At 42.2% G+C, this 26,974-nt stretch overlaps 1 protein-coding gene across 2 annotated transcripts in view; it reads right to left on the bottom strand.

The window, feature by feature from the left end:
* Positions 1 to 24,268, bottom strand: part of ENTREP1 (endosomal transmembrane epsin interactor 1) — a 31,562-nt gene extending 7,294 nt beyond the window's left edge. For both annotated transcript variants that reach the window (XM_054808761.1, XM_054808760.1), the window contains exons 1-8: positions 23,519 to 24,268; positions 20,747 to 20,803; positions 10,647 to 10,757; positions 8,695 to 8,823; positions 7,846 to 7,953; positions 7,607 to 7,725; positions 3,132 to 3,261; positions 2,442 to 2,517 (exon numbers count right to left, since the gene is read on the bottom strand). In XM_054808761.1, coding sequence (XP_054664736.1) covers positions 2,442 to 2,517; positions 3,132 to 3,261; positions 7,607 to 7,725; positions 7,846 to 7,953; positions 8,695 to 8,823; positions 10,647 to 10,757; positions 20,747 to 20,803; positions 23,519 to 24,217 — 1,429 coding nt within the window. In that variant the 5' untranslated portion in view covers positions 24,218 to 24,268. The remainder of the gene's footprint in view (positions 1 to 2,441; positions 2,518 to 3,131; positions 3,262 to 7,606; positions 7,726 to 7,845; positions 7,954 to 8,694; positions 8,824 to 10,646; positions 10,758 to 20,746; positions 20,804 to 23,518) is intronic.
* Between the last annotated feature and the right edge of the window lie 2,706 nt (positions 24,269 to 26,974).

Below are 26,974 nucleotides of genomic sequence, written 5' to 3' on the forward strand. Positions count from 1 at the left end.
ATTTTTTTTCTGGTTACCATAATGGATGAGATATCAGAAGCATCTAAGTGCTTGTTTTCAAAGGTTTCAGGCAGACTGCCAGACTGTTACAGAACTTCAAAAGACTTGTTATTTGATTAAACTATGGTTTTATGTAAATAATTTTATTTTCCTGCCACCATTTAGTAGGACTATTTCAACTGATAAACCTCACACCAAAGTTCTCCTGTTGCTTGAGAAGTCGGTTGGCAGAAGAGAATCCACAGTCAAATAAAAGATTTGGGGCATCCCCCCACACCCCCAAGTGTGGTGTGAACTTTGTGTGTGACCAGGGCGTGACCAGGGCTACAAGGACTATTAGGGGATTGGACCGTGTCTCGTATGAGGACAAGCTGAACGAACTGGGTCTGTTTAGTCTGGAGAAGAGAAGACTGAGAGGGCATCTTATCAATGCTTATGAATATCTAAAGGGCAGATATGTCTAGACTTGACCTGTGAACAGTGTTACCTTGTTCATATTGCCAGATGACACACTACTGTAATCTTGGCTGACAAAAAGTGAGATCTGCTTAGCTTAAAGCAGCTCTCCGTGTGCATTCCTTAGCTCAAAACCACACACAAAAGAGAAAAAGGATTCGAACACTGCTTTAAAAAAGTAAGCGCTATTAAAAAAGACATCATCTTTGTCAAGTCTTAAGTAATATTGACAGAAAACGCTGTCATTAGCCCTAATCTGCTTCACGGACAAGTCTTTTCTACTTTTGCCTTTTCTGGTGTTTGGCTGTTTCCTTAAGCGTTTGGTCTTTTTGCAAAGCTACTTGGGATAACTTGTGTTAAAAGCAAAGTATTTTGCTTTTGAGCATTCATCTAGTGGTGGATGTTTTTCTTTTGGAAAGGTGCGGCCTTAGATTATTTTGGTAGGACCTGGAGTGGAATTTCTGACTCCTCTTCATGCAAGAAGTACCACGGTAAGAATAAGAGATGCAACAGTTGAAACTCATGGGAAAACATTCTTGACCATGGAATGTTTTTCAAAATCCATTGATGTCCACCAGTGATTGTTAAGTCAGGATGACTCTGGCAGGTTAATGAAGAGAGTTTTGAGAGGGAGTTTTGAGTGGCACAGTTTCACCTCATGGCAAAGCATCATCAGTTGTTTCAATTTCTGCCCAACGAGCCCTGCTGCTTCATTCTGCCTAAAGATATGGGAGGGGTGTGTGAGCGAGAGAGTGATGGAGGAAGTGGTGCGGTTGGTTCAGAGATTAATTTTGTCTGTTGGACATTACTGCATTTCCTTAGTTTTATGGTTCCTTGAAGCCATTTTCTTCCAAGAGCTGGGTCAATTTCAACTGATAAACCTCACACCAAAGTTCTCCTGTTGCTTGAGAAGTCGGTTGGCAGAAGAGAATCCACAGTCAAATAAAAGATTTGGGGCATCCCCCCACACCCCCAAGTGTGGTGTGAACTTTGTGTGTGACCAGGGCGTGACCAGGGCTACAAGGACTATTAGGGGATTGGACCGTGTCTCGTATGAGGACAAGCTGAACGAACTGGGTCTGTTTAGTCTGGAGAAGAGAAGACTGAGAGGGCATCTTATCAATGCTTATGAATATCTAAAGGGCAGATATGTAGAGGATAGGGCCAGACTAGATGATGGTGGGACTAGATGATCTCCTGAGGTCCCTGCCAACCCCTACTGTTCTGTGATTATGCAGATAGGCACATAGTCATCTGCTGCACAAAAGACAATCTGTCCCATAATGGCAAGTTCAAACAAAAAGTAGAACAGATTTTCACCAGGGCTGTACTGGAAAAGCTGCCTGTGACTTATCTGGGAGACAATCATGTTTAACTGCAAGCGTACATGACAACAAAGATTAGGCTGAAAAGAATTTGGAACCATTTCCATGGTTTTCTAAAACAATACTGAGCAAAGCTTGATGTGGCATCTAAGCGTAGTCTAGCTATGTCCTGTACCAGTATGCAGAAACTGTTTGGCAATTCTTCCAGTGCAGGCTGAATAACAGAGTAATTCCCACATTTAGCTCAACACAGTACATCGTTATTTTATCCTTTTCCTATTTTCAGCAGCAACAAAACGTCAACTGGCACCATCATGTATACAAAACAAATGGAAGCACTGGAAATGGACATAATTTCTTAGAAAGTATGGGCATATAATCAACAACTAACTTGTAGATTACTAAGAAGGAAATACATCTGTCTTTTTGTATCTTAAGATCAGCAACTGTTTATGCATTTTAAACATTAATCCCTGTTCCTACTGCCGCCCCCGCTTCCCCCTCCTCTACCCCCCCCCAAAAAAAAAAAATCACAATTCTGTATCTCTGGCTTGCAATATGGTGGCTCTTTCAAAGGAATAATAATGCTGCTGCTCCTACATTAAGTCATCTGGGTTAGGCAGAACTGTTCTAGAACAAATTTTAAAATGTACTTTTTACCTTGAGAGGCCTCCCTGTCACTCGCTTCCTCCGAATCAATAACAACTTCCACGACACTTATTTGTAGTGCACCTTCCTGGAATAAAATAGAAAAGTTGAAAAATCACAAGCCACTATCTTTTTTTCTGGTACTTTCTAAGAACCACAACATCCACCTTAGAAATTGAACACTTCTGCCTAACTGCACCGTGACTATGTGATACGTGTTTAATTCCACTGCAAAACCAAGACTAGTCAACGTCTAAAGTTAATGTTCATCATCCAGGTCAGCCAGTTTTATCCTGCTGAGTATGTTCTGGGAAAAAGCACCTGTTTTCTGAAAAGACCAGTGAAAAAGGATCAGTGAGCATGGCAAAACTCTGACCTGGTCTAACATGGCAGGAGTGCAGGTGCAGAAGGGATGTAAAGCAAGGAGGCAGCACAGGGATCCTCTAGAATAACCACAGTGTATTTTGTTCCTTCTCCCATGCTCAGACACAGTTTTCCAACTGGGAAAAACTTTTCAACTCTAAAGATAAGTGTCTAATTAAAATATTCAGTGAAATTCACAGCAAGCCACATTTGTAACCAAACATATTCTCCCGCTATTCTGAAATGAAAAGATACCTGACATATGTTTACTGTGCCTCACTGCAACCTTACCATTACAGTGGAAAAACAAATTACACTTTAAACTCCCGTGGGACATACCTGCTCAGAGTTATCCTGGCTCCACACATCTTCGTAAGGAGGAGGTGGGTCCAGAGGGTAGAACACTTCAACGCCTTTGATTCGCGCTCCATAAATATGGGGCAATGGAATCACATCGGAGCCAAGCATCCTGCAACAAACAACACTGAGTGACTCTGTCAGTACAGCTTTCCGGCTGCAGAAAAACATCATCAGGTATCAAACTCCACTGGCTTTCCCATGCCAGCTCAGATTTTTGGATGTCAGTCACGGCTAATGAACTCGCCAAGAGCTGCAAGAGATTCTCCCAGATGATGTCAGGAAACTGCTCCTTAGGAGGTGTCTCTTCAACATGTTCACCAGAGCTTCAAACTTCTTTGGGCAGTACTGTGCCTAGGAACCCATTTCAGTTTTACTTCACAGAGATTTAGTTTTGTTTCAAGAAATTCAAATACAGGTGGTCATTCAAAAGGTGACAGCCTAGCTCTGATTTTTGTGAATTACTAAATTCTGAATTATAACTGAAATCAAGATACTTCTGATCTCATGTTCTATGTTCAGATATAGCTGCACACAAAAAGGCAAACTCAAACTAAAGCCTATTTTTGTGATGATGCTTAGCTAAGAATATTATAGTTGATCAATTCACTAAGGCTTGTATGAGGCAAATGTTATCTCATGGTTAACCTTACTTCTCAGTTTTCAAAGGGCTCTCTGAAACCTTTGAAATTCAGCAGAAATCCCAAAGACCTTTTGCTGTATCATCTTCCTCTTAGGTGGTAGCTCTGAGAGGGAAGAAATCAGAACAGTGCCTGGAGAAACTTTTTTGCAAATGCTGTTTTTTGATAACATAAGTTTACTTTACCCCCTTAACACTGGAACAAAGTGTGGTGGTTGACAGCAAAGCTGCTGAGGGCACCTTGCCCACACAGTCTTCAGAGAAGTCTGATCCAAAGTGTCTCAGTTTTTCTCTGCTTTTTATTACATTTTAAATTGCTGATTTGGTACTGAGCAGGAACCTCAAGCAACACACAGAAGTCTACGTGTTTTGCTCTCTGGACCCATGTCAGGCTTACAGCTATCACTATTTCTCTACAAAGAGGTGTTACACAAGAGCAGGTCCTTCTTCCCAGAGTTTAGGGCTTCTCTGGGCACTGGCCAGAGGGAACAAAGATGACTGTGGAAATTATTTTCTGGCAAGCTGAGAAGAAAAGGCAGAGTGAATGGAAATCCCTACAGACGGCTGCTTACAGAGGAAAAGAATAAAACTTCCAAAAAAGAGAACTGGGGAGCAGTTTTGTGAAAGGTTCCTGTCAAGGTAATGAAGGTAATGAATGGAGAAATTTGAGGAAAAGAAAGAACAGATTTTGACAGCCGGTCATTGCTTTTTTAATCTTAAAAATGGGGGAAGTATAACATGTTAAAATAGTTTTTAATTTCAGCCTATCTCATCTGCCCCTAAAAGCTTCAGAATAATTTTGGAGTATGATGGAGACTGATGCTCCATTGACATTTCTTCTTCACATTTTTCCAGTACATTCATGCTGAGCTTACATTCAATGTAGGCCACAAATCTGTTCTTTATGTCTTAATTTTCGCTCTCTCTTTTTATGTAAGCAAGGTGAATTCTTGTGTTAGTCAAAAAAGCAAGCAGCTTTTTGAAGTGGTGATACAGGAAGGCAGGGAATAGGAGTTGAAGCTTTTTCAGGGAACCTCACTGCAAGGAGACTGCTTCAGGAGGTGGGGAGGCTCTGTACCGCTGCTGGCAAGCAGGATGCTGAAGGGGGACGGTGCACCCTCGGCCACCTCTCGCCCACCTGCTGCACTCCCACTTCAGCCCAACAGCAGCATCAGCACTTTGGCCTCCCAGAAGCTTCAATGTTTCCATAGCAGGAACACGTTCAGCGGTTAAGAAACAACTGTCAGCAGCACACGGGTCCAATTTGGGACACATACTGAATTTGAGAATACACGACTTTGTTAAGCAGCTTTGCATTTTGGCAAATGCCTCTAGTCCCCAGATGGTACTTTAAACTGGACTGGGGTAGATTTCTAAGACCCCAGGAGATTGGCTTGCTGCCCCACATGGGCTGCCTCTTCCCTTAAATTCACGCGCCTTGTAACACTTTTTTTTTTTTTATTCTTCAGGTGGGAACTCAGCTGTTCACGTTGTTGCGCCAATCCCAAAAAATAACTTAATTACTATTTCCTTGTTTATGAAATAACAAGATCAGAGGTAGGAGTTGACCAGACATTTGTAATGCTAGTTTGTTTTGCCTACCACTAAATAAGACAAATGTAAACGTTTTCCCATGAACAAATGAACAAACCAATTAATTGGCTTCGCTAGCAGTGCCTCTGGCTCTGCAGTTTAAAGGGTGGAGGAGAACGGTTCCAAACAGGTCCTTGGCACATCTTTGCCCGCCGCAATGTTTCCTTTCTCAACGGGATCTATCTGTTTTGGAGTCGCCCCAGGTGGAGCTTGCAGATGGTGGCTTGCCACCCTGAGTCCGGTTCCCGTCACCCCCCGTTTCGCGCAAATATTTTGGATGTTGGGTCCGTGGGAGCTTGGCACAGAAAGCCCGGGTGAGGGACGCAGCGTGGCGTTCAGGGTACGGAGCGGGCAGGGAGGGGAGCGAGAAGCACGAGGAGGCTGACTGAGAAAAGGCCAGGTCCCATCCCCGCAGCCCTCCTGGACACCGCGGATCCAGCCTGGGGTGAGTCACGCTTCCTCATCGGCAAAGAACGGAAATGAAGTCTGTCTGTTGCTTTAACTTCTGCACTGCTGCATAACTACCCTCAGCATCTTGAAACAAGTAGCCCGACTTCAGAAAGGTGTCATCATCACTTAAGTGTTATTATCAACGAGTTTTAACGCAGTCACAGGCAAAGTAGCTACGCAATATTAGACCATAGAAGCCTTAAATGTTGTTCAGCAGCCCCTACTGTGCTGAAAATAGACAAATACTGCCGCTGTGAAGGAGATGATAACAATCTAGAATGACATGCCAGACAAAGAATGACAGCCCCATTTTAAAGAAAGGAAACTGTGACAAGCGTATTTCAATAAATACCTAATATTCCAAAGAGATTATTAAGCACACTATTCTGTTCTCATAACTAGCTTGAACCAACGCTCACATAGGAGGTTTTTTGGAACTCAGCCCCAGTCTTTGGTGTTTTAGATGACATTTTCATTCTTAAATCTATTCCTGTGCCATGTTACCATTCTCCAGGTAATCCCAGGATCTGTAATTACCTCTGCAAAGACCACAGTCTGGAAAGTCATGCACGTTATTCCTGATGAAACAGTGAAATAAGCTAAAGGGTCCTGCACACTGCAAAAAGCAGGAGTTTTAAACAAGAGTAGAGAGATACAGTCTGCTTGAGCATCGTGATATTTTATGTATAAACATTTTGTGTTCACAGCAGAACAATGCAGCCCCACCTGAGTCATAAACTAATAAACAAAGCTAACCTGCAAGTTACCGTGAAGAGTGTACAACCACCTGCAGAACAAAGGATTACAAAACCCACAAGTCATTACTGAATTGCAAGAAATATAGACACTAGTAAGTCCCAGCACAGCAAAATAACAGTTGATGCTTAAAGACAAGCTACACGATTTTTAGCCCTATTCTTCTTCAAAACAACACAAGAACCCCATCAATTTTACATTTTCCTGTTTCATAAGACTAATTGTACCAAAGAAGGCAGCCTCCTGCAACATAAAAATTTTCTGCACTTTTTCTCTTACTTACAAGAAAATTCATACAGCTATTACTTTATCCTCCTCTGAAACCTTCTTCCCTCATCTTTGTAGTAATGAATTTAAAAAAAAAAAAAAGGTGTGTGTGGGGAGGAGTACAGTGACTTGCAACTATCCTCCTTTTCTTTCTTCTACGTGAACTCATCCTCCCATGTTCACACTCGCTCTTCCTCCATCCCGCAGCTGCCACTGCAGAGAAGTCCAGCAGTAACAACCAGGTGCAAACCCTGCCTGACCGCTCACACACCAGCTCCGAGATAAGGGTAGTGATTACCCGGCCTGGCAGTACAATTAAATCATACCCTTCAGTCAGCCCTAATTGCCAAAGAGGGAGAAGGGGAATCACCCGAGCGCGGGGCCAGGCTGCCATCCTGGGATCTCTCGCACAAGCCTTGACGAGAGGTTGTGCCTGGCTTTCCTTCTCTACCCCGACCTGCTCCTCGCAGCATCGCACAAGTTTTCAGCCATGTCAAATTGCAGTATTTCTTTTGCCTAGAAACAGTTCCTACAGAATCTAAAGTGAAAACCACAAAATTATACCACTCACCCACACTGTATGTACACTGCCTCTTAGCTCAGCAGGCGTTTTTCTTTCTTTTTTTTTTTTTCTCTAAAGTCACCAACGTTTTCCAGTTAATAACAGAGAAAATGGTCTTTAAAAAATTGAGATTATGCAGTGTATTCAAAGCCACTAAAAGAAGGAAGAGAGTGCAGACTTGTCACTTACCTGTCACTTGTTTGTGGAGTACAGGAATAAAAAGTTGCAAAATAGGAGGGAGGTGGCACAGGTGGGACAAAATCATCAGGATCCAAAATGTGATCTTGGTCTTCAATCTGAGGTTCATCCTAATCAAATGAAACTTTTGTTAAGAACCTTCTGAGATGTAAAAAAAATGCTGAACTGTGTAATCTAGTAATACTGTTAGTACCACCGTTTATAGCAGGCAACGCCTTGTGCTCACTTACTATGCAGGATCTTCTTGTTGTAAAAATCTGCAAGTAACGCAGGGCAGCCGATACCAAGCAAACTGTGGTGGTGAGAGCATTCAGGGCACAAAGAGCAAAGAGAACTTTCTGAAGAACATGAAGATTATGGAAATTAAAAGATTAAATCAAGGTATTTGTAAATGTCAAAATACTGATAATAAAAAACTAAACCAAAAACAAACACAGAAAACACAAGGATGACCATGACAAATACTTCTTAGAAACATATGTGATGAAGTCTTCAGGACAGGTAATCTCCAAGACTGTAGTAATTTGCAAAAGCTTGTTTTGCCCTATTGTGTGCCCTGACAGAGAGATCCAGAAGGGTTTAATACCACTCGGATGTGACTTATCATCCATCTATTCATCCAGAATTATAACCTTCCTCTTAACTTTTCTGTGGGAATTCCAGATGTGAGATAATCACCATTAAAGAAATGTCAAAGAACTTTCATATTTGAAGATGATGCTGTTTGGAAGTTGTATTTTAGCAGTTTGTAAGCCAAGAAAGGCTGAGAAGATCAAAAGACCAATGAAGGCATCAAATCATTATCTAAAATTTACACCATATTTACCCACGCAACCTTGTCTGAATTCAACTGTAGTTTTGGGTGCATAAAACACAGAAAGGACAAGAACCGGATATTGGATCAGCAATGCACTGGTCAAAACCCAGATTAAAAAAAAAAAACAAACGCCTGTTACAAAACCATAAAGAGCTCCTGATCAATGTGGAAGACCAGAAAATAACGGAATTTTTCACAGTAAACAGAGCAGTCACTGTGGACATTATCAAAGCAATCATGTTAAGCAGCATGTGTGGGGTACCTTGAGGAGAAGGTGAGCAGCACTGCACGACTTCACGTGGAACAGCTTCAGCACAGTCTCTTGTTCTATGCATTTGGTGAGAAGAAATTCTTCACAGCAGAGACAAATCTTGTCTTCACCCATATCCACCTTTAAAACCACAAAACTCCACTTTTTAATTTATTATCTGCTTTATGCAACATTTTTACCTGCACAATATAGACCCTATGTGTTAAACTATACCTCTGACTGCAAAGAAGAAATACAAGCTCATAAATTGAAATTTGTACAGTTTTTGGTACACCAATGATTCATGCATTATAACGCTGTATTACACATACTTCTTATTTGAAAGGAAGCATTACTGATAACCTCAAGACATTTAAATACAACTTAGTTGTAATCAAAGCTGCACTGATTACTAAGCAATTTTAGTATCCATGCTCCTTCAAATGCATAGCAGCCTGGAAATTCTTTCTTTGTGTGATGTATAAGCCACTGTATATGGAGTGTATACATTTTCTTTGATTCATGAGTATATTTTGCATGTCCATGGATGGAACAAAACCCACAACTATAATTTCAACCCAGTCAAATCAGTAATAGGTACAGCTGTACACCACTTTTTAGTAACTTTCAAACTAATGTTGTCATCTTAGTTTTCAAGTAGAAATTCAATGTTTCTTTATCAAGAGGTAATTGGGGTTTTAGCTGTCAAACTCACTAGACTCATAGTGTCCAAGGTCTTCCACCCTACAGAATAATTTATGATTTCAGGAACACCTTTCAGCTGTACTCTACACTTCCAACCACAGAGGGGTCCAAAATTCCTGAATCGTTTAACCATTTTGTCTGGAATAACATTAACAGTTCTCAGTGCTGCTTTGGTACATTGCTATTGGGTGAATCTAGATTGCCAAGTGCTTGTAATCTTGGACTCTCACTGCAATACAACTACTGGCATGTTAAGGAACCAGTAATAGCTCTCTTGAAGCAATAAATGAATGAAAATAAATATTCAAAGATCTTTCCATTAACCCTTAAAGTCCTTCAAGCTTTTACATATGATCATCTTTATCACCAAGTATCCTTCAATTTCAATTATTCCACGGTTTCTGGTTCATAAATAGATATTCTTTTACTTCTTATGACACCCATTTGAGAAAAATCTTTTGTGTTCTGTCCTTTCTTGTGAAGATTGCTTCTTCCTCAAGCAGAAGTGTTCTGGAAAGCTAGTATAATTTGATCTACCTTAATTTTTTCCCCACAATTCTTGCTGTAAGGTATCAACACAAATTGTCCTTACCAGGTGAGGCAAATCAGGAAAAATAATCCCACCCACAGATTATACTGACTGAGCTTTTTGTAGGTAGCTCCCCAGTACCCACTCAGGCTTTTTTTCAACAGTTTATCTTTGTCACATTACTATAAAAATCCTTTATGCTAGTTCTTAAATGACTATGATATTAAAATCAGTGCATAATGCTGGCAAGAGGGATTTTCTAAAGGTATATTTGGGATTCCCTTCTACTTGGCGCCATCAAATTAGCTAGAAAGCCTTGTACCAAATCAGCTGTGTCTTCAGACCCTGAAGACAGAGAGAGGCCAGCTCTCAATGAAGTCAAACAAAACCATTCCTGGACCAAGTATGCTCTTCTAATGAAGAGTAAAACTTTTCCGAACATATGCTATTGGGGTCCTCAGCTTTAGGAGCTGAACAGCTTACGAAGACTCCAACTCAAAAAACCCAAGTGTTTAGGAACAGACAATAAAAATACTGTTGTGGATTTCAGTGAATCTGTTCACAATCTGAACTGAAACAAGGCCTGAAAGAGAGAGTTTTCTTTTTTTTCCACCCCACCACACTGTGGCTGCATTACTTGCATCTCTACATTAGCATTTTGTGATCCCAGCACAGCAAGCTTACATGGCATGCCATGAAGAAATACATGTAAATCAGTATATCTGCTCACCAAATCGCATCTGGGTACACCAGCGACAAACTGAACGCCTTGACATCCTAATATAAATCCAGCCAGGTTCAGCAGAACACAGATGATAGACAGCAGAACAAATAGGTTAGCCTGGAATGGCAAAACAAAGTTAACAGCAGTGGGAACAGGATCACAAACCCGACTCAAGGGACCCTACGTCAGTGCAAATCCCAATCCCAAACGTGAAGCTGGGAACAACACTCCCTTTCTTTTCAAAACTCCCTGTGATTTCAGTGCCCCAGGGTACCTTTTCTTAACCCAGTAGATGGTTACTCCAAGCACCTTTGTCTTCTGTCTCTCCTTATTCTGCACTAGTTGTGCAGTAATAAAATACATGCGACTATTGAAAAGTACGGGCGGCTAAAGGTTTTTCTGGAGTGCAAAGTATGATTTGCAAGCCATCCGATTTCCCCTGTATGTCATATCCTTCCACCGAGTTTACATCTCAAAACACTTAGATCAGTAAGGAACCTGAAGAGGAAACATCTTAAGACAACATTAATTCTGCACAGAATTTCCAAAACTATTTTGCAGCACAAATAAACGAACAATATTTGTCCAAGTACAGTAAGGACAGAGACGCTTATGGGACTTAGGTTATATGACTTTATTTCTGTGCAATCTGTGCTTACATGAGACTTGGGATATGGAATTTAAACACATGCAAGAATTTTTCCTGTCCCAATTCATACGTACATTTTTTTTTCTGTACTTCAGGAGAGAGTACTATGGGTAAGACTACTACTTCAGAGACAAACAAAAATAACAGATTCCTCTCCTGACATGTTTAGATTTTAAGCACTGAATCCTACAAAGCAAGTATCAGGTCTTTAATGTCCAAAAGAAATCTTGTTAATAACAATTTCCTCACTCAGATTCCTTTATATCAAAATGGCCTAGATTAAAAATGCAGGAGATGACAAAAATCTGAGGAAGAGAAGGAAATCATGAGGTACGTGGGCTCATTTCTGCTCCAGATAGCTTTACAGGAGATCCAGCAACAAGGACTTCCTCAACATGCACAAAGACAGCAATCGCTTTCCAAATTAATTTAACTGATGTAGCATGGTTAGCTACCTAGGAAGCTGGACCAAAAATAAATCGGAGCTGTTGCACAAATTACGATCCCGTTTACTGAGGTTCAGGGAAAAATAATGACCCTTGAATGGACAAGAGCCAAAGAGCATTACTGTGCAAGCTCGTTCCTTAAATTACAACATCTCATTACTAGTAGGCTTTACAGAAGCTTGACCATAACATTATCACATAAGGTAGGTCTTAACCTCAAAAAATCAATAATTAAAGTAGCTATTAGTACTTCTCTGAAGAGGATTTGGACTATTTTGTGTTAGACATACTGAGAACGATCAATATTAAGAGGAACAGTATTTTCTTCTAGCTTTATAAATATCATAAAACCACAGATAAGAGGTTTTTAATGTTAGCAAGCACTTGGAGTTCAATTTGGTTTTCTGTACAAATACAGAATTTAATCATTTCTTTGAAATTAACTCCTTGCTCAGCACTCAAATGAATCAATACTATTTCATATGCTTTTATCTAGATTATCTCAGTTACCCTTTTGATTAAAACTACTTTGAGAAAAATAAAATTGGTAGACACAGGTATTTCATACAACGAAAGCTTTTCACCTGTCTTCAACACAGGGCACTGTCAACTAGAAATTAGCCGCTTTTATAAGTGAAGTAGAAGCTGTTTCAACATAAACATCTTTATAACACAAATCTCAAGACATTATGTTAAGGAAAACACAAGTATATTTGTCCTCTTTCAACTGATGAAGAAATGGAGGTCCTGAGCAAAAATATTACTTGGTTGAAGTCATAAATCAATAAAGATTTAAAAAACCCAAAATAAAAGAGGCAAATTCACATATTAGTTTTATCCTTTGGTACAGAAGGTGCAATAGAAACAATCCAGTATGCATATATATAAAAATTTATATATAAAATACAGATTTCTAATGTAATTCAAAATCTTGAATAAAACTCACACAGATTTTTCTAAAGAAACTTGTTAAAACCAAAGAAGAAAAAGGAAGTCCTGCTCAAGCAGGGACACCTACAGCAGGCTGCCAAAGACCACGTCCAGTTGGTTTTGAGTGTATCTACAGATGGAGAGTTGACAACCCCCTGGGTAACCTACACCAGTTTTTGACCATCCTCATCACAATAAAAAAGTTGTCTTTTCTGTCCAGATGGAATTTCCTATTGTGTCCAGTTATGCCCCTAGCCTCTTGTCCTGTCAACAGGCACTGCTGAAAAAGGTCTAGCTCCCTCTTCATTCCCTCCCATCAGCTGTTTATAGAGATGGAGAAGATCCCCCCCGAGCCTTCTCCAGACTGAACAGTCCCAGCCCTCTCAGCCTGTCCTCACAGGAGAGGTGCTTCAGTCCCTTCACCACCTCTGTGGCCCCTCACTGGACTGGCTCCAGTATGTCCATGTCTTTCTTGTACTGGGGAGCCCAGAACTGGACCGAGCGCTCCAGGCCCAGCCTCACCTGTGCAAGGAGAGGAGAAGGATCACCTCCCTCCACCTGCTGACAAGTCTATGCCTAGTGCAGCCCAGGATACCATTAGCCTTCTTTGTCACAAGAGCACTTTGCTGTCTCACGGTCCGCTTCTTGTCCACCAGGATCCCCAGGTTCTTCTCTGCAGAGCTGCTTTCCAGTTGTCCCCCAGAGTGTACTGGTGCCTGGGGTGACTTCCCTGCACAAGTAGGACTTTGCTTTTCCCCTTCTCTCAGCCCATTTCTACAGCCTGTCCAGGTCCCTCCAAATGGCACCATTTGGGGTATCAGCCATTCTTCCCAGTTTTGAATTGCCTGTGAACTTGCTGAGACTACATTCTGTCCCACTGCACAGACCACTCATTAAGACAGGAAGCAGTACTGGTCCCAGTATCCACCCCTAGGGCACAACACTGCTGACTGGCCTCTGGCTGGGTTTGGTGCCACTGATCACAACCCCGTGGGCCCAATCGTTCAGCCAGTTTTAAAACCCGCCTCACTGTCCACTTATCTAACATCTTGTATTGGGTCTGGCTGAGATGGAGTTAATTCTCCCCGTAGCACCTCACAGCGCTGTGCTGTGTGTTGGTGGCCAGCAAGGTGTCGATACCACACCTGTGTGTCGGCTACTGCTGAGCACCGCTGGCACACATCGAGGCTGTCTCTCCAACACTTCTCCTCCCCTCGGCAGTAGGCCGGGGGTGGGCAAGATCTTGGGAGGGGACACAGCCAGGACAGCTGGCCAAACTGACCAAAGGGATATTCCATACCATACGACTTCTGCTCAGCAATAAGAAGCTGAGAGATAGGGGGAGGAACTGAGGGGCATTCATTTTTTTACAACATTTGTCTTCCAGAGCAACCGCTACGCATACTGAAGCCCTGCTTCCCGGGAAGTGGCCAGACATCGCCTGCTGATGGGAAGTAGAGAATAATCTTTTGCTTTGCTTCTGCATGTGGTCTTTTGCTTTTGCCATATTAAACTGCCTTTATCTTGACCCACGAGTTTGGGGTTGGTTTTTTTCCATCTTAGTTTTCTCTCCTCCCTGCCTTGCTGAGGAGGGGAGCGATAGAGCGGCTTGGTGGACACCAGGCATCCAGCCAAGGTTAAACCACCACACATGTATTCTGTCAGCTTATTTTATAAGATCTATTCTCCTACAGATGCAAATTTAAACATCTTCTCCATCACTACTCACCTACAATTAACAACAGATGTTACACTTTATTGCAGTGAAAGAAGATCCCACCCACAGGTAAACCAGAAGGAAAGCACTTCTCAACTTAGAATAAACAAGCAAAGGCAAACATGCCATTTTAAAAGCCAAAACAGAGGTAACTAGTCTTAACTCCACTGATAAAAATGGAAACAACTCAAATTATTGCTTTAGTATGGTTGACATTAGATACACATGGACTGTGAACAGCTGCAGAAAGTCTTGAGGAACATTTATATGAATTAAACTATAGGAAAGCAAGGTGTATTCTAATGTTAGACACAATATTCGCTAATGCCTTGCATGGATGATCTCTTCCAGGTAAAAAAAAAAGAAATCATCATGCACTTTGAGGACTCCCCAGCGGCATAAACCTGCATGATAGGCTCTGACCCCTTTCATCCATTCTGCATAGGTAGACTGCTTGTTGTCCTGCTGCTGCTGCCATTGAAGCTAATATCAAATGCCAGAGAGGAATTGCTTTCTCTTTAATGTGCGCACACAGGACTGATGCCCAAGCAGGCACTTAAAGAATAAATGAAAGAAAAACATTTGCTCCACAACCATCAACTCTTATATCCGTTTACATCTTGCATCCTTCTAGGAAAAGGCAAGACAGTGTATTAATTTTCCGTATACACAGCAGCAATAATTAAGCATTAATTATTGGACCTTACTAATTTTCTATCAGTTGTGAAAGCTATTTATTGTACCATACAGAGATCTGCAACACAATTGTCAACAAAAAAAGCCAGGTAGAAGCAAAAGACAAGTTAATTAATTTAATGAAAAAGTCACATACTTCAAATGCAGTATTAAAACACCCTATATGAATGAGAGAAAAGCTTTTTTGGCATAAAAATAAATGATTAAAAAAAAATAGTCAAGGGACCTGACTTTGACCTGATTATAAAGGTTAAAAGCCTCTCTAAAGGCTTTTCATAGTCTCACACTTAAAAGCATATTTCTTTTTATTTGCTTAGACTGACTTTAAAACCTTTGTATGAATACCATTTATTGACTTAATGATGGAGACCTGCATGTAAGCCAAGATGTTAACATTGAGCTATTTTACTTCTACAATCCAGACAAATAGAGACTACTACAGTAATTCTCACGAAAGCCAAATTACTTTGCTTATTATGAAGCACATGGATAAGGAGAGATTATTTTTTTTGCAGGGTTAGGGTCATGATATGCAGCGTCTGTTCATGGTGCTTTATATTGTGACTAGCAGGGCTAAAATTTAAAAACGTCACTTCACTAGCATCAGAACTAAGAATTCTGGTCTAAACACTAAATTTTGGTTAAATCTATGCAAATGAGTCAAGGTGCAGATATCAAGAAGGCAGTAGCTAGCCCTAAAAATCTTTATTTTAAAGCTGCTGGGACATATTTTTCTTCTGAGAAAATTATTCAATTAAATAGTTTACTATAGATTTGTTCTTCAAAAATTTTCAAGGTTTTAAATACATACTTGAATTCCATAAACTTTTCTCTTTTCCAATGAAGATCTGTAAGTTTTTGTCATAAACCCAAAAATATTAAGACTTTGGAATTAAAAAAAAAATTATATAAAAAATTTCAAATCCTTATGTTACCATGCTGTAAAACGTAAGAATACAGATAGAATGACTCATGCCGAACATGCAAATTGGACTTTTCCAAGTCAAACCCTACAAACCTTTACATGAAAGCTGACTACATCTATGAACACAAAAGCTGGCACGCTAGCTAACAGCGAAACCATAAAGCACTTGATGTGGCTGAGAGCCAGAGCTGCATTCACTCAGCCTGCATCTGCTCTGTTAATGTCTTGACCCCATGCATTTGCAGGTAACAAACTGCTCCCCAGTACTTGCAGCTGCCATGCTTACACTTTGCCCAGCATAATAGCCTGGTGTCTTCCTGCATGCTCGCACTCCTGCCACTTTTCATGCAATCACTGCTAAATCTTCTCTTTAGCAGCAGAACCCAAGCACCAAACAGCCACCAGGGATAATGCTTACCTTGAAGTCTTTGTTACAGTTGACGAAAAACAAACAAACAAAAAACCAAAACGCAACCAGGAAGTCTCCTAAAAAGCACTCTCTACAGGACTGCAACTAATTTGTACATGACTGGAAAGGATGCTTCACTCACAGAATGCTGCTTCATTCAGCAAAGCACATATGGCTCTAGGCAACATCTGGGAATACAACATAAACTCACAGTGTGTTGCTTAGTCCAAACTGGTATGCCAGTAAGGACAGAGGCTAATATAGCAAGCATGGCCAATCAAAGGTGTGAATTGCCCTCAGTGCACACAAAATCAAACAAACAATGAGAAATTGATATATTTTCTGTATATAGTTAGTTTCCTTCATTTAAAAATAAGATTTGAAACCCTATGAAAGGAAGGAGTTTAGGAGCAGAGAGAAAGGGAATCAGCTTCTATACAAGTAGAGAGTAACATCAAAGCCAGAATGCTTGAGAGTCAATATCCAAACAACTTTGGGGGAGAAAAAAGTTTCCTTTTCCCCTTTAAACACGTTTGGCCAGGCATACACAGGAGGAAGCTTATTCTCTGGAAGAAAAATCAGCTTCAGAGCATAAGCGTTACAAGCTGACTTCCAAAGTTGATTGACAACTGATACCCAGAACAGAACAGCCTCAGACAACTAAAAGGAAGGTAAGATTTTAGAGTCAAGGCTTCTCAGCAGCTGTATTGCTGAAGACCATGTTTCTCCCTGCAAGAATGTCCTTCAAAAGCTATGATTATAATTTGATTTTGCCTTGCAGGACGTGGTCTCTGTGACCTATTATTTACCTAGTATCTTCCCACTCTGTAGTACAGCCTTGGTGGCAAAAAACAATAAATGTGGCTCTTGATTTTATTTATTAACCGGTCTTATCACAGCCATCCCTCTTCACGACTGGTTTGCTCTCACAGATGATGGTAGTGATGGTCCACTACAGCTGTATCTAATGGGTTTCCCTTCCTTTCTCCCCTCCAGGAGAAAAACATAAATGATTGACACACAGCAGCCCTCTCTGCTTTTGACACTGCAGCCTGTCCCCAGCTCCTTTCTCAGGAGACCACAGCCCTGTGCTTTCTCCAAGCGCCAGCAGCACCAGAGTCTTGCTGTCACAAGAAAAAAACCAACCAACAGTTGCGTTGTTTTTCCCCATGACCAAGGCCTCAGATTGAAGTGGCAGCCATAGAACAGCCAGGCGGTTCACAAAGAAACAAAACCCAGGGGCAGTGAGAAACCATCACCTGAAGGGCAAAGATGGACAGAAAGGTTTTGTCAGCCAAGATGCCACCCTTTTACTGGGGGAACTTGACTGCTGCCATGCGAAGAAGCTGCAGGCAAAGGTACTCCAGCAGGTTTCAGGGATTAAAATCCTGAATGCTGAAATCCTGAATCAGAGTAGCAAGCAAGTTTCTTTTAGGAAGGATTAGTATTTTTAAAGGGGGCAAAGATAAATGTGAATTGCATTATAAAATTCCTTAAATACCTCAAACTGACAATTAAACACAAAAATAATGCAGAAGAACACAGCACACAAGAAACAGCGTGACCGTGTTTTTAAGCAAACGCTACCACAAACTGCTCTGAAGACCAGCACCTCCTTGTGGACAAACTCTGTAGCACTCCCCAGTCACCATAATTCTGTTCAAGACCCAGCTCTGGGAAGAAGAGAGGGTTAAATGATGGAGCTTTACCATCCACCCTGAATTACAGCCCAATTGCTACACTTGAGACCCTTTAGTACACACTGTGATAAATTAAAATCTTGATATAATTATCCAGCTTGGGCTGAAAACAAAGCTATTTTTGAGGGGTTGGATGCATATGAAGAATTCTAGGGGGTATTTGCACAATTTGAAGAAATTATGAAACCGAACCAAGTGACTTACACATCTGGATAAAAAGAAAGATGAGAAGAGGCCCTTCCCTGTGAACAAGGGGGTATTTGTAGATTGAGACATACGTATATATGAAAAAGAATAATGACCACTTAATCCCATGAACTTTAACTGTTGAGCACAGCCCAAAGTTTCTGCATAAAGACAACTAAATGCTGACAGAAACTGCTGCAACATAAAACACGGTAATTGATACGACTCCTCAAATTTCTGGCATGATTCTAGTACAGGTACCCAGCAGGCTAAATATCTGGGTTCAATAGCAATCTTACAAAACCACCTTCACGTACAATCGATCCTTTCCACAAAGCTTAGTTGCTGCAGAAAGGCATGTCTACACCTGGTACCTGCTTGAGTTAAGGGCTGTCAGTGAGACAGCTGTGCCATCTCTGCTTCCTTCACAGCAGGGAAGCGGCCCTGTGGAGGCATGGGGGAAAAGGATTCAGTCCAAAAGTCCAGAGAGAGGAATCCACTAGAAACGTATTTACAAGAAGTAAGTGCAAAAGGCCTTGCATAAGGAGTAAAAAGGGAGGACAGTCACAGCTGGAAAAGGGATATGCTTTAACTCCGAATGCATTTTACAGTTTTAGTTATGAATGTCATAACTCCAAGTCATGGCTGTATAAGGAGTCTCAGTGCTTAGGTATTTAGGAAAACTTGCTTTTACAACTCATACAACTCCCCATAACTCTGAAGAGAAAATGTTCAAGTTACTAGAGGGTAGATATATTAGAAATTTAGCCCCAAATAAATATGCTCACAGAAACTATAAATCTGCTCTTGATAGACTGTAGTGATAGACTGTAGCTAGTTCAACGCATGATTTCCTTAGCCTCATGAACTGTTTAATGCTAATTTCCTTTTTTGCACATAGAATAGAATATTTCAGTTGAAGGGACCTACCGAAGTTAAAGCATGTTATTCAGGGCATTGTCCAAATGCCTCTTAAACAGGCTCGGGGCATCAACCACCTCTTTAGGGAGCCTGTTCCAGGGTTTGACCACCCTCTCAGTAAAGAAATGTTTCCCCAATGTCAAGTCTGATCTAATCTGTCTTTCAAAAATCAGACCTCTATACAAATAAGAAAATAAAAGATACAGGTTCATAAAAATCACATAATTATAGCGTAACTGTGGCTACAAGGGAGCTCAGGAAGACTCTAGTGTATCCTCCTGCTCCAAGCAGGGTCAGCTATGAGATCATAGCAGGCCGCTCAGGGCTTTAATCAGCCTCATCTCAGAAACTTCCCCATCTGCTGCGCAACATCCCTAGGCAATCTGCTCCAGCACTCGGCCGTCCTAAAGATCATTTGATATGAATGAAAGGATCAGGAAGAGCTTCATATTTAAGTAAAACTAGGAAGGGCCCATAAAATGTATACAAAGGAGAATATGAAAGAGTCTAAAAGCAGCAACAGACAAAAGGAAACTACAGCAACAACATGCTGTAGAAACAGCACAGAACACAGGCAATACAGAAACAGGGGACACTGTTCAAGCCTCAGGCATTTTGAGACAGATGGCATTTACATTTATTTTGATGAAAATATGGTCCTTCCAGACTGGGAGCCCCAGACACCAAACTCATCCTTCTATCCACAGAACTGGTAAAAAAATTTGGTTTGCTCTGCCTGTGCTAACCCATGCACCACTGAGAAACAGCAATTCATCCACAGCTCACACATCTGATCCCTGGTACTTCTCACTGATGACCATGCAGATCCTGAAGAAGCACTGCATAAAAACAAAGCAACTTTTTTGGCCTGGAAAAAAGTCTTCAGAAGTGACAGTATGGGGGAAAAAGGAAAAAAAAAAAAAAGACACAACAAAAAAAGCCCAAACACCTTCAAAACCTGTTTTCATATCCCATCTCCGAGACATTGAGATCCACACAGGTTCAGATTTCACTTACAAAATGGAAACAGTTTACACACCCCACACATCAATTTGCTTCTCTCAGAGCAATGTAATGTCAACTGTATCTGAAACAGTAACACTGGACATCCTGTAAGATGGCAATACTTAGGTTAGCTCTCACTAGCATAGTACAACAGAGCTACGTTTTCAGCTTTACACTTAAGCAGCACTGCTTCAGAGAGCTAAATTATTTACACTAAACCAGTGCTTTCTTATACCTACACACAAAAAGTGCTCTGTAAACAACAGTAACACTTCCTCCAGACGTGGTGCACTCTTGCCCTTAATGGGGATTCCAGCCCTGCAGAAGAGAATATGCCCTTTCACAAGCTTTGACTCCTCTTTCAATAATTATGATTCTATAATTTAAAAAAAAAAAAAAAGGTGACTCAACAGTATAGATTATTTTTTCAAGGATAAAGAAGTGATTTTTTTTTTTTAACCAATGACTATTAATCAGGATCATCTTCTGATAATTTCCTTACAAGTTTTAATCCATACTTACCAAAAGCATCATCGGCCTCTTCCATGTTGTTAAGCCTAGGATTCCAGATAAGATTACCTACAACATCAAAAAACATAGCAACTATGAACATCAGCTTCACCAAGGAGCAAACAACTGTTCACAAAATGCCATTTACGTGGTAGTTATTACTGTTCTGATGAAAGGTACTTTGGAACACTGTAACAATTCTGGGAAGATATGAAGATGCACTTTATTCCCAATTCTGGGAAGATACCAAGATGCACTTTAAAGCAAAGAATAAGAGCCTGTGCTGACGAGGTTCTTCACTCCTAAGAGCATGCTGTGAAATAACACAACCAATTTTAATCTGTTGTTTTCTTATTTTTTCCTACCAGAAAGTGTGCACGAGGACAAAAAGTTATGCCAGCCACTCTGACCTCAACAATTGACTAAAAAATTACTTTCAGCCAACTAAGTGCTTGTTTTCTGTAACATGGCTAAGCAAATCTAAAAACTGGCTATCCCTTCTCCATGCTCGGTCACCACTTCATCATTTCATTAAGTGCCTGTGATTACCCTTTCCCGCCTCTTCCCTTGTGCTGACTCTGGCTCTCTTCTGACCATTTCAGTGAACTAACTCCCAATGAACCCTACCAAAAACACTGAAGAGCACCAAAACTATTTCCCTGAACTGACTCGCTGCTTAGTTAGATGAATGCCAGGATCAGCACAAGGAAAGAAGAGAAAGTAAAAGCATCCCCTCCTGCAGCAGTAGTCCTTAGACCAAATTCGCTGAATCACAGAACTGAACCCTATGCCTCTTTACTGTAGAGGGTAAAACAATTAAGGAAAGAGAAAGCAATCCTGTAGAACTGAAGCAAATGGCATATCCACATACTCTCTCACAGTAAGGATGGGAACCCTAAAGAAAGGCAAATTGGATTTTCAACAGGTCCTGCGAATAAGTGTGTATACTTTTAATTCGTGGGACTTTGTGACTAAGCCAATTCACACCAAACTCATACTCTAAAAAGAAACAAGAACAAACAGGAAGTTGCCCACTAGCATATTTAATAAATCCCTTCTGTAACTTCATTCACTTGACATGATCGATCTGATTTAGCGTAACATGCATATATGACTTGGCCAAAACACCTACTGGTATCATCATTGGTGTTGCAAAACCACATACGTAACTCTGCAGTTTCATAACAAATTATTTTTTGAATTCTATGAGTGCAAAACGCTCACATGATTTTATAACAAAGCACATCAGTATTGATATGAATTTTTGTTTTGCCTTAAGGACAACAAGACTTACTTCATTACATTTGTTAAAGCTTCAAGGTATATGAAAAGAAAGTCTTCCTCAAAGTTTGCCTGATCTGCACTTAACCAGTGCATCATAATCAGCATGTTGCATCTAAAATGAAAAAAAAAACCAAAAACACAAACCACAAACCCAAACCCAGAAACAGCCTCAATTTCAGCTTTTAATTGCCTCTACCTTTCCAGGTTGCTTCTGGGCTAAAATTTTTACTCATGCTGTTACATCCAAAAGGCATTTTTGATAACTTTTATGACTGAATATATTATTGTTTCAGAGCCAGCATTAAAAAAGTAAACATCCTTCTTCATTATTAAAAAGACTGAATACTTCTATTTTACACGTGCAATTTTAAAATATTTTAAAAGCATAAGCGTGGTTCTGTGTGCAGGGTTCAAAGAAAGTCCATAGCTTGTATATATGTAAACTTGTTTTAATCTAGGGTAAGAAAAAAAAAAAAGATGAAAGATCACAAGAGAGATACCAAACATACACATTTGGTCCATTTCCCCCACGCACGCTTCCTTCACCCCTCCCCGTAAAGGCTGTCTATACTTTCAGGGACGAGCACTGCATTATATACACAAACAGGAACTACTTGATCCCCAAACCGCAGATCGTTGAGCACATTTCCACAGGTTGTGAACAACATTGGAAACGTAATATAAATGTTTAAACCGAGGGATCGGCTGATGCTGTCACACCAGCAGCAGGACCGGAGCATCCAGCCACAGAATATGACTTGCTCAAGGGCTTACAAACTGGGAACAATCTATCTCAATATCTCCTGCTCCTATTAACGTCTGTTTACTACTGCCTAGCTTCTGCAATACAAACTATTATATATTCTGTATTTATAAAGGTGCAGTTTAAGGCAAGGCCCAACAGGAGATAGAATAACTTCTCTCACTACTCTTTACAAAACTGTCATAAGCCCATCCATTTTTTTTCCCCCAGGAACATCGCTATTTTCTCTCTCTCACTAACAGTAACGGTATACAATGCACAAAAGCAATTTACAACATCTACGTACAGCACGACTTGAGAAAATCCGGTTTCTGATTGCACATAATAATTGAATTGGGGGGGGGGGGGGGCCTGGGTTGTTGGCTAAAATGCACACCAGGAGACAAATCCCCAAACTAGTTGTCTCTACGTTTGTTATCTTGTTGGGGTTCATACGGTCACCCCGGTAAAACCGTTAGCAAAAGCGTAACTGCTCACAACTTCCGACTAAGCGAAAGCTCGCGCTCTGCTTTTACAGCAGCGGGAGCAAACGCTTCTCTGTGACAGCAGCTCTGCCTCGGGAGGTCCCGCGTACTCCAAGCTTAACGTTAGCACGGGGCGCAGGGCCGGCGCGTTTCCCAGCGCTCGGCGGGCGCCGGGAACGGCGGCTGCCGCGCCCCCACGCCGCGCACAGCCTCCGTGCCGGCCGGGACGAGCGCGGGTGGGTGCTCGGGTGCGGGTCCGCGGCGGTGACTTACCGAAGAGCCGGCCCAGAAGGGACAAGCGTTCTTCACCTGCGGGGCGCTGCTCAGCGACAGCGCCCCGAAGTTCAGCGCCACCAGAGAGCAGCCCAGGACGATCTGCAGCAGCCCCAGCAAAAGCAGCGGTCGGGACGGCAGCAGGTCGGCGTCTGGGTCCGGCCCGGCGGATTGGTCGTCGGGGAGCGGGTCGCAGTGTTGCGGCAAGCCGGGGAGGCAGCCGCGAGAGCTCAGCGACGGCAGCGAGGGCTGGGCGGACGCGGCCGACAGCGAGCCCGCCGACGCCGCCGTGCCGGCGGTGGTGGCCGTCGCCGCGCGGGGTAGCGGGGCGAGCCCCGGGACGGGACAGCAGGAGCCCGGCAGCACCAGCGGCAGCGACATGGGGGGCGGCGGCGGTTGCAGTCCGCGGACGGCCGCTGCGGGCGCTGAGCCGCGCCGGGCCGGGCCGGGCGGAGCCGGCCCTCCGCTGCCCCTGTTCCAGCCCACCGGGGTGCTGACTTCCTGTGGCGCTCCGCTCCCTTCACCTCTGCGCTCCGCCGGGGGGGACGGCGCCGCGCCGGCCCTGGCCGTAGCCTCCAGCTGCATCTTGGGGCAAGTGTCCGCCCGCCCGCCCTGCCGCGATCCGCCTTCGGCGGGCACACCGGCCTGCCCGTCCGCGACACCGCGGGGCGATGCCGGGGCCGCCTCCGCGGCCGGCATCAAGCCCGTCGCAAGGTTCCCGTCCTGACCCTCGACTCCCGCCCCGCTGGCCCGCCGCGGCACCTCGGACTCTGCCGGCCGGAGAGCCATTCCATCCCTCCCCTCCCGCCCCGGCCCGGCCCGGCCCGGCATGGATCTCGATGCTGCTGCATGGACCGTTTTGTACTAGTCTTGGCGGGCTTTTCCCCTCCCCTCGTTAACGTGTTCCCTCCCACCCCTCCTCCCTTGCCCTTTTTCCTTTGGTCACTGGTGTTACCGAGCAGTAAGCTTGAAGTTTTAAAATAACTCTTCCTGGGAGGAGGGTGGGGGAAGCCACTGGATTGCATTTCGCATTGTTGGCGCCCTTCCCAACAAGAGGAGGAGGTTTGGCAGACAAAACGACGTGTGTGTGTATATGTGCATGTGTGCCTGCGTGCATGCACGATACCATGTTGTCTGCACAAAGATAAGGGCAGAAAAATCTCTTTAGCCGGTGAAGTTTCATTTGTTTTCTTTTTTGTCCCCCATGTTTTCTGTGGGAATAGCTTGCCTTGACCATGGTCTGTCCTTCTCTTCCACTCAACGCACTCCAAGAAGGAGGCTCAGGAATTTACTTTGGCCGTATGTGCTGCTCTCTCCAGCTCAGCCAAAAGCAATTTTATACCTGTTGGGCTTGTCTGGACATGGCTTCAAAAAATAGAGAATCTCAGATATGAAAAACAGAGCTTCTAGTACTATAGGAGAATAAGTCATGTTAAAGGTGTCATTGGCTTAGATGATAGCACTCGCTCCTCTGCAGAGAAAGGCACAGATCCAGCACTCAGAAAAGGATTTTGAAACTGTGTTACAATAATGCATAAAGTCTTATACAAAGAGAGGAAAAGATTCATCATTAGAGAGGCTGCTTTTGCAGTTACATCTTTCTGCATGTCTGTGGATTATCCACCTGAAGATTCAGGATTTAGAGCACCAAGAAAAAAATCACCTACCACCCTGGACCACCATCTTGCAATCAAGCCCTCACAAATCAACCTTTATGCCAGGGTTTATGGACCAGGGTTTGGAGCGATAGATTTTAACATCCGAGACTGCATAAGAGGGCTGCCAAAGCGCTACTGCCCTTGCATATGATTATATGTCCCTCCCAGTCTTTAACTGAGCCATTAATTAGTAAACATGTAAATTTAAACATATATGTGAGACTGAGGACTATTGTACACATGATAACTTACATGACACTTTCTATGATTTTGCCTTTTATTCATTACACAAAAATAGAATTGCAGATAATGTAAATATGCCGAAAGCTCACTAATACTGAGACCCTGGAAGATGCTATGTCCATATATTTCAGGGCTTCAGAGTAGATGCCCCAATCTTAGCTTTACAAATCCACAAAATGCAGCCAAAGATAAAAGGTGCTCTATCAAAGGACAGATCTCAGCTCTATTCAACTAGCAGCTTACTTGTAACAAGTAAAAACAGGGTATTTGCACTCCATCTAGTGAATGGGATCTTGTAAATCTTGACATTTATTTCCAATTTCTTTAAACATGCTCTTCTTCTTGACTTTCAGAAATACAAGCTGCAAAAAGCACTTATATCAGAACAAGAAGTTATTTTCAGTCTAAAGCAACAAGTTGTTACTTCGTGTTCCAAAAATGCAAACCTGCAATGTACTAACTCATGAGCTCAGAGTTCTCCGTGTTTTAGATCTGCACAGTGCTTTCTCTGTAGACTTACGCTGTCTGTTCTTAACCTGGGAAACAGAAAAAATAATTAGATCCTTTTTCATCACATGCTCCATGTCACTCCAAGTACCTGAAACTCCAAAGAATCATAGAATCATAGAGTGGTTTGGGTTGGAAGGCACCATTAAAGGTAATCTAGTCCCACACCCCGGCAATGAGCGGGGACATCTTCAACTACAGCAGATTGCTTAGAGCCCCATCCAGACTGACTTTGGATGTTTCCAGGGATGGGGCATCTACCATCTCTCTGGGCAACCTATTCCAATGTTTCACCACCCTCATCATAAAAAATTTCTTCCTTATATCTAGTCTGAATCTACCCTTTTTTAGTTTAAAACCATTATGCCTTGTCCTATTGCTGCAGGCCCTTGTAAAAATTCTGTCCTCATCATTCTTATAACGCCACTTTGAGTATTGAAAGGCCACAATGAGGTCTCCCTGGAGCCTTCTCTCTTTCAGGTTGAACAACCCCAACTCTCTCAGCCTGTCCTCATAGTGATGCCTAGCTGCTTAAGGACATAATTAACGTAACTGATGTCTAGCTGACAAAATTAACGTAAGTAACATACCACATACCCAAATTAATTGCATGAAGAACATTTTTTATCTTAGAATGATGTATACTTAGATAAGATGTAGCAGAGGAACCTTGAGCAGAGGAACACTTCTTAAAAACAAGATGTACATTCTTGAGAGTCAAAAGTCAGCTAAAGTCCTCTAATTGGTGTTCTTAGAGTAAGCTGTCTCATTATAACATGAAAACTACACCTCCAGTGCTGAATACATCCCCTCCCCAGATAAAGACCCCTACTCACCAAACATGTGTAGTGAATTTAGAAGGTACTGTATCTTTAAATTGAAACAAGAAAAGAGTTAACCAAGCTTAGGTAAGAAGGTGTGACTAATAGGCGGAACTAGCACCCCGGACTGCATAAATATACAATGTAACTGTAACCGGTGTGCTAGCTTTGTGGAGTGACCACCTAGCACCCATCTCTGCACAGATGTGGAATAAACAAATACCTCG

This window comes from Grus americana, chromosome Z, assembly GCF_028858705.1.
Source record: "Grus americana isolate bGruAme1 chromosome Z, bGruAme1.mat, whole genome shotgun sequence".
NCBI lineage: Eukaryota > Metazoa > Chordata > Aves > Gruiformes > Gruidae > Grus > Grus americana.